At 37.4% G+C, this 8,916-nt stretch overlaps 1 protein-coding gene across 1 annotated transcript; it reads right to left on the bottom strand.

Annotated features, from left to right (window-relative positions):
- Positions 1-3,141: 3,141 nt before the first annotated feature.
- Positions 3,142-7,800, bottom strand: LOC148944399 (uncharacterized). Its single transcript, XM_089099917.1, has 2 exons — positions 7,794-7,800; positions 3,142-3,485 (listed from the first exon to the last, which is right to left on the bottom strand). The coding sequence occupies exons 1-2, from the start codon at positions 7,798-7,800 to the stop codon at positions 3,142-3,144; spliced, it is 351 nt and encodes a 116-aa protein (XP_088956043.1).
- Between the last annotated feature and the right edge of the window lie 1,116 nt (positions 7,801-8,916).

Raw genomic sequence — 8,916 nt, 5'->3', positions numbered from 1 at the left:
GTTTTTCAAGCAGAAGTAGTTGCAATAGCCAAAGCAGTGAGATACATAATAGATTTGGGACCCACAGGCGAAAAATACATAATCTGTTTGGATTCAAAAAGTGGTTTAGAGGCAATCAAGAATATTTATCTAGCAAATAAAGTAGCTCCCAAAGTGATCTTTTGCCATAAAGAATTACAGAAACTACTGAAAAAGGTAGTAACCATGATAAATATTTACCAAATCATATTATTAAGTTACGACTAAAGTGAGTATACCACTCAATGCCTTTTTTTATGCTCTTTATGAATTTAATAATCATTTTTGTCGGAAATGAATTTTAGCCCCCACCCCTATATATACCAATTCAGGGTATATATTTGCACATTAGGAAGTTTAAAATCCCCCCACCCCCCTAATGTGCAAATATATACCCAGAATTGGTATATATAGGGGTTGGGGCTAGAATTCATTTCTGACAAAAATGATTATTATATTCGTAAAGAGCATAAAAATCGAGTGAGTGGTATATTCACTTTAGTCAAAACTCAATTATATGATTTGGTAAATATTTACCGTAACCAAAACATTGGATTGGGTACCAGGACATGCAAATATTAGTGGAAATGAAATGGCTGACACTGCAGCAAAACAAGCATCCATAAAAGACAGGCAAACATTTGTAGGTATCACACCCAGGATGTTTAATAAAATTGGAATAGTGATAAAGAAATTGAGAATAAAGATATTCAAGGACAGCCGTGTGTTCTCAACAAATATGTTAGTTATACGAAAGAAAGAAAGGCAATTTGAAAAGACAATATATGGACTGCTAAGTAAATCTGAAGCCAGGGTGATATTCAGACTAAGGTCAGGTCATGCAGGAATTCAGAAATATAGAGCCCGTTTTAATATTGAAGATCCGAGATGTGCATTTTGTGGAAATGAGGAAACGGTAAAACATCTGTTATTTAAATGTGCAGGAACAGAAGACAGGAGGAAGGATATTAGACAGTTTAATAGAGAAAAAAGAATTCAACAGAGTAGTGACATACTAAATGGAGCAGGCTTGAACAGTGACTGTGCTGATGGACTTAAGTTGATATGCAAGTTTTTAAAGGATATTAATTGGATGCATCTTATATAAACCAAGTGGTATAGTGATTGTTCCTACTAGATTTCTGTTCCGTCTTTTTGAAAATCCTGAAAATTTCGACACCCGACCACAGAAAATCCGACTATTTTTCCGACACCGTGGTGGTCCGAAATCCGACAAATGTCCAACTGGAACTAAAAAATCTGATAACAGTCCGACTTCAAGAATGAAGCTTCTCTTTTTCTACACTATTTATAGACCTTCAGAACGGCTTAAAACGGTTTCTCAAACGTCTTCTTCTGCAAATGATTTTGGCGATTTCAGCTTGCTGTTGTGTTAGGCTAAAAAGGATGTAGTGAGTCGCCTTTCAGTTCCCCGATCCGATCCTGCTTTCATCCTTTTGGCCCTTCTTTTAGCATGCAGCCTCGCTAGAAATTCCTTGCGCTGACGACGCAGCTATTTGCGGTTCAGACGCCGTGGACCATTAGCCAAGACACTATGTTTTCAAAACGCCGTCAACCGCTTCAAGAAGAAAAAGAAGTTGCACCGAATTCGGAATTTCGATGAACTCCTAGAGTCAAAAGATCTACTGAAAGACATCTGAAAATATCCAATAAATATGAGGCAATCAAGCCAGTATCCCTGCAGCCCACAGGGCAAAGCAAAAGGAAAAGGGCTAAATAGTACTACTGAAAAGCCCGCCTGCTGTTAAATAGAAGAAGAAAGACGAACGGCAACACTTTAAGAAATTTTAAAAATAAGTTTCTTGTGAATTATTGTCTCGATTAATCAGTAGCTGTACTGAACCCCTCGTGCTCAAAATCCTCCTCAGGGCCATACTGTGGTGTTTCTTTTGCGGAAGTTTTCCCCACTGTAGAGTGCAGACGGTCTGGTATCATACTATTATCCTTTCCTTTTTAGCTTAAAGCTTATTAAAAAAGGCAATGCAAAGAACTCTCCCTAAAAAAAAGGTCCCTCCGGATCCCACTCCAAATACTAATGAAATTGATCCATTTTTGCCCCATCCTGGCTGGTCAAGCTCCCTATCACAAAGTTCACATGAAAGCTCAAATTCTAAGAATAGGATAATGATCAGTGTTGGAGCAAATGTCACTATAGATGATAATGGCTTTTAAGACGTCCTTTCTAGGAGCTCCAAAAAAAGGAAAAAAACATCCCCAATCAAAAATATTTCCCCTCCTCCTGTCGAAGATTATCCTTTCCAAAACTTAGGAATTTACCTCACAATTTCTCCAAATACCCCCTTTGAAATAAGAAAGATTACTACAATAAGGGTTGCAATTTTCAAAATGTTAAAATCAATGTTTTCTCGTAACATTCACCGGGATGGATCTTTGCTAATAGCTGTCCAAGATCAGAAATCAGCTGATATAATACTTAATCTAAAGTCTCTTCTGAATACCCCAATTAACTCATCTAAATGGAATCCAAAACAATCCCCAACAAAAATAGTAGTATATAATGTTCCCCTAGAAATACCAATTCAGGAGTTAAAAGAAGGGCTCTCAGATAGGGCTGGTAACACAATCCCTGTAGAAGATGTCACTTAACTGGGTAAACCCAACTCTAATGGATTAAAAACAAGTAGATCTTTCCTATTTACACTGAAGGAAAAAAATAATATCCCAGAAAAGTTATTCCTATTTGGGCAAATCAAACCGCACAAGGAATACAAGCCAAAGCTTATCCAGTGTCACTTGACTTACTTTGACTTAATGCTCCTGCTGGTGGTCCAGCGTAGAGAGACACGTGACTCTTGGCCTCCATTCGGAACGGTCTTGTGCAAGCGTGACTGCTTCTTGTATATCAGTGCCGATCATTGAGAGGTACTGGGTAAGGCTGTCCCTCCATCTGAACCGGGGCCTTCCGCGGGGGCGCTTCCAGCCATGCGCAGGGGGATCAAAATTGAAGAGAGTGCTGGCGGGTGTTTCTGCTGGCATGCGGACCAAATGGCCGAACCACCGTAGGGTTCGTGCAGTGACCTGATGAGAGTCTGGGGTCTGATCTGTTAGTGCCAGCAATTGGGTGTTCGAGACGAAGTCGTCCTATCTGATCCCTTCAATACGTCTCAAGAACTTTGTTTGGGCCACGTCTATGGCATCGCGAGCAGAAGCAGCAGCCGGCCAGGTCTCAGCACCGTAGAGAAGGACTTGGGTTACGGTGATGTTGTAGATCTGCATTTTTGTTTTTCGGCTGATGTTGGGCTTTGACCACACTGAACGGCATAGTCGTGCCATAATTGATGCGGCTTTTCCGATTTGCGACTGAACTTCAGTTTCGACTGAGCCGTTTTCCTTGATGACACATCCAAGGTAGGTGAAAGACTTGACAACCTCGACGGTGTGCCCTGATACGTTGAATGCTGGTGAGTATCCAGGGTCAGAAGTGTCTGAAATTGGGACACACAACAAATAAATACAATGAAATTCTCCTAGCCTGTAGTAATTGTAAAGGCTCCCATCCTAAAGAGTTGACAACTTGCAACAACACTCAGCCTAAATGTATCAATTGTAAAGGTCCACATGAATCTACCAATAAATCACAATGCCCTACATATAAGAAAAGAGCACTAACACTCCAAATAGCAACAGAGAAGGCCATTCCATACCCTTTTGCAGCTATGGAAGCAAATGCTGCCCAATCACACCAAATAAAACCTATATTGAAATCAAATAAAACTCCCAAGTCAAACACTCCCAATACATCAAGTACTCCTTACAAAACACCATCCTTTAAGCCCCCCAGCTCACATCTCTGTCAGAAAGAATCACCAAGCCAACAAGCATCCTTGCCCAGTCAGATGAGGTCGGCCTGGCACCCCCTCCCAACAAGAAACAAACCAGAAACACTACCAGGAATTAATCCCTTAACTGACAAACTGGATGCACAGCCAAACATGCAAACCCCAAATATATGCTTATTCATTCTAAACTGCAATGCAGTTCAGGCCATGAATATACAACAACAACAGAAAACAAAAATCATTGCTGAATTGATAAAAATATATATCCCTAACAAGATACTGATTCAATCAAAAAAATATCTTGCTCTACTATTAAAAAGGCTCAACATTGATACACAGCCATATGAAAAATAAAACAACAACACAACACATATCAATGTTTCATGAGAATATTAGATCCCCTGCTGAACTCAAATTATATGAAGTAAGATCTCTTATGAATAATAATTCCATCAATATTGCTTGCCTCCAGGAAACTCATTTAACCCAAAACCAACAAATTAAAGTCTCTGGGATACACTATCCTGAAAAAGGATAGATCATCAGAAAGAAAAGGAGGTGGAGTAGCTTTAATAGTTAAAAATAATATAAAATTCTGTGGCATCAACTTTCCACATTTTGTAAATGATGTTGATGCAATTGGTATCAGTGTTTGGCTGAATAATACAAAAACTTACATATTAAGCTTTTATAACCCTAATGGCCAAACTACAGATGCCATGGATTTCTTCAGATACATAAATAATTCTGATATGTTGAAAAATATTATTATTTGTGGAGACTTTAATGCCCACAGTCTTTTGTGGGGGAATAAACCAGCAAATAAAGCTGGTAAGTTCATTGAGCATATGCCTTCAAATAATAATGAATTAGCTATTGCTACCCCTCCAAACCTGAATACATATTTCAACCCCAAAAGTGGCAGTTTCTCTACAATTGACCTACAAATTGTGTCTTTAAATATTTTGAATAAAATTTATGTAAATAAAATTTATAGTCTATGTACTAACCACTTTGCCATATTTTGCTCCCTAAATGAACCTGCTGAAACCCTATCACATACCTCCAAATATATCAACGCTAAAGCAAATTGGCATATGTTCCAAAATAAGCTAAATAATAAAATTGAAAGTTTCACCCAAAATTCATGCCTTTCAAATGCAAGAGTTGACACACAAGCTGAAGTTTTACCAACTTTACTAATATATGTAGCTAATCATGCTATCCCCAGGACAACACCCATGAAAACTTTCCCTACATATATTCCAAAAGCATGGTGGACAAATGAGTGCCGAAATATATGGAGAACAAAAAAGGCTGCTAGGAGAACATTCTTAAAAAAAACCATCACCTACTACATATTTTAAAAAAAATACAAGCAGAATCTAATCTAAAAAGGACCATAATAAATGCCAAATATAACTACTGGAATAATTTTGTAAATAATCTCTCCAGAGAAACACATGAGCCAATTATACATAAAGTCATAAGCCACATCTGTGGGAAAAATACTTCCCCCAACCCACTCCTGTATGAGCTTATACATAATAACACCCATTATGACAATGATAATGAAAAAGCTAAGCTATTTGCCACTCTTTTTGTTAATAAGTTTACATCAAACAATTGTAGCAAAATACCCCCAATTCCTATGAACCCAAGTTACCAACCTCGCCCAGGATCCGAGTATATAATCAGCCCATTTTCAATCCAGGAAATGAACAATGCAATACATCATATTAGGACCAAGACTAGCGGCAGCTATGACAATATACACCCTACATGGATAAAGAATCTCACCCCTTCATACAATCAGAAATCTGGATTGTTATAATCATGCTTGGGCTTCATCTATGTTCCCCAATATCTGGAAATGTTCGTCCCTCTTACCAATCCTAAAGAAAAATAAACCCAAAAATAATCCAGAGTCCTATAGGCCCATAATGATTACTCCTGTGATGGGGAAAATAATGGAGAAAATGATCTATTACCGACTCCTCTGGTTTGTTGAAAAAAATAATATAATCCCTCACACTCAAACTGGCTTCAGGAAACACCAGTCCTCAATAGATACTTTCATATTATTAACAAATGCAATAAATGAATCATTCTCAAAAAATAATGTCCTAGTAGCAGCTTTCCTAGACTTTGAAAGGGCATATGATAGCGTGAAACACAAATTCCTTTCAATTAAAAGTGCTAACCTTGGACTACTTCCCAAGCTAATGCTAGCATCTATTATAAAATCTCTAATAGAATCGCGAAGTTTCATTGTTTGTGTAGGTTCGGCTTCTTCACCCCAAAAGACAATAACCAAAGGCCTTCCCCAGGGAGCAGTCCTCAGCTGCCTCCTTTTTGCCCTGTATCTCTGGGACATGAATCTCCCCCATACGAATCTACAATATGCTGATGATCTGGTACTATGGTCATCTGGCAACACATCTGATTGCACAGTAAAAGCTACAAAAGTCACTTTTCCAATTTGAAGAATTTTCTCAACATTCAGATTTACCCATTGCACCCACCAAGTAAAAAATAATCCAATTTCACCAAAAGCGAAATCATGTTAATGTAAAACTAACTCTAAATGGAACAACTATTCCAGAAGATAATCATATCAATTACCTAGTTCTCATGCTTGACCAAAAACTTAATTTCCGCCTCCACATTTCAAACACAATACAAAAAATGCTATAGAAAAACAATTATACTAAAAAGACATTTTTCTACACCCTGGGGCTGTAAAGAGAAAACCTTACTCCAGTTTTATAAATCACATATAAGACCCCATATTGACTATGGGCTCATCGTCTATGGTGCATGTGCAAAGACCCAGATACAAAAAATTTAAAAAATACAAAATGATATAATACGTCTCATATTTGGTCTTATGAAACCCACAAGCACCAAGTTTCTGCTTATGGAGAGTGGATTAACAACAATAAGGGAGAGACGTAGCTTTCTCTTGATAAAACATCTTACAAAAATTGAATCAAATAGCTCACACACCCTACATAATTTTTTAAGAAATTCAGCCATGTATAGAGGCATTGCAGATGAGTATGCCAATATTCAGAAGAAGTTCCCTCTGCCCGCAAAGTCAATTGCACCTACTTTCCCCCAATCCCCTCCATGGAATTGGTCAATCCCCATAATAAATACTGATTTCTCAAAGTGGACTAAAAATTTAACCCCCATTGCTTTTGTCCAGAAAAAATTTGCTGAACTTAATACAATTACTTATAAAAACCATTTCCAAATATTTGTTGATGGGTCCAAAATGAATGAGAAGGTACCAAGTTGTGCGTTTCTTCCTGAGCTTTATATTGTGATGGTTGACATATTGTACCACTATGCATCAATAATAACTACAGATTTAAATTCCATAATCATGACATTAGGATAACGTATGGAAAATAAACCCTTATTTACCAATTAAAGAAATTTTGTAGTTTGTTATGACTCTCTATCAAACCTTGAGTTGCTGTCTTCAGCCCCTCAGTATAAGCTGGATATTGACACTTATCATTGTCTTATTATTATAGATAATCTTGCTTCAAGTGGCATAAGAACTTATCTTCAGTATATTCCCAGCCCCTCTGGTATGAGTGGTAATCATCAGTTTGATGAAATATCGAAAAATGCTATAAATATTGACCATCAAAATGTGAGACCAATCCCCATTAGAGATATTTACCGATGGAGACTATCAGATATTATGTTTAATAAGAAAAATCCTACTCTTTCCCCCTTTCCCAATAAGTACTTTTCTAAAATTTATCACAGAATTCGTTGTGGAGTAAATGGACTCAATCTTCTGGCATTCTCGTATCAGTTTTCTAATTCAAGTTGTTCATTTCCTTTGTCCCCTCTTTGCAGGGTTTTTATTATGAATAGTGAAACAATTGACCACTGCTTATTTGAATGTAATAAGCTAACGTCTGCACAGCATACCTTGCATTATAAACTGTTTAAGTGCTTCAAACACCACAAAATCTCACTATCAGCCAAGAACCTAGCCGACTAATCCTGCACACAGAGCACAGAAATCGATATCAATCATCTTATATTTGAACTCCTTGAGTCGAAAGATCTACTGAAATATATTTGAGAATATCTACTAAATAAGAGACAACCAAGCCAGTATCTCTGTAGCCCACAGAGTGAAGCACAATGAAAAGGGCTAAATAGTATCAACTGAAAAGCCCGCCTGCTGTGAAATAGAAGAAAGACGAAAAACCGAAATTGTGAACCAAAATCCCTCTTTTGGGCGTAAAATAGCCTGTTTATTTTGTTTTCCATACTATTTTACCTTCTGCTTTGCCTTTTTTTTCCATCGGATCAAATGACCGAGAGCAACTTCTACTTCTTCTTGGGCTGTTGTGCGGCGATCTTGACCACGTTTTAGACAGTGTTATACCTTATGGGCCTAATGGTCCAGTCCAGTACAGGCTCTCTACGAAGGTGACGAACGCAGTGACGATTTCAAGAATGCTTAGCTACTCATGAGTATTCATTTATTGGAAAACTGGTATAAAAAATCAGACTATTAATGTAAACAAGTATGGCAGTCTTTGGCAATAGTTTCGCATATTCAAAAGAAGAAAAAAAAGAAAAAAAAAACGCTGTAGCTGCTGCCTTGTAGATGGCACAAATCCATAGGACTATGCCCAAACGAGCGATGTAAGCCTGATTGTAGAAGCATAAGAAAATGTATCTCTTTTCCTCTCTCAAGATCAACATTGCGATTTTCGCCGTGTACGAGACATCCGAAACAGTGGAAAAGTAATGCGAAACAGGGTTTTCGGTTTTTGTTTTCTTTTAGGAGAGATACTTGCAGCTTAAACATTCACTTATGCTCCTTACCCTCTTACGTCGTTCATCTGCACCTAACTTTTTACTTCTGTCAGAAAACTTGTTATCATAAGGAAAAATTGTTACTTCCAAGAAAAATTTGGCATCATTGACAGTAAACTTGTTACTTCTAATAGATAACTTGTTATTATTGGCGAAAAAATTGTAACTTTTAAGTGAAATTTATTATCATTGAGGGAAAGGTTGGTGTTTTTGTGGTCAC

Source organism: Artemia sp. Qi Xiang Cuo, chromosome 14 (assembly GCF_049724085.1).
Source record: "Artemia sp. Qi Xiang Cuo chromosome 14, ASM4972408v1, whole genome shotgun sequence".
NCBI classification, from domain to species: domain Eukaryota; kingdom Metazoa; phylum Arthropoda; class Branchiopoda; order Anostraca; family Artemiidae; genus Artemia; species Artemia sp. Qi Xiang Cuo.
Note: the sequence above shows the minus strand (reverse complement) of the source record. Positions and strands in the feature narration are given on the sequence as shown.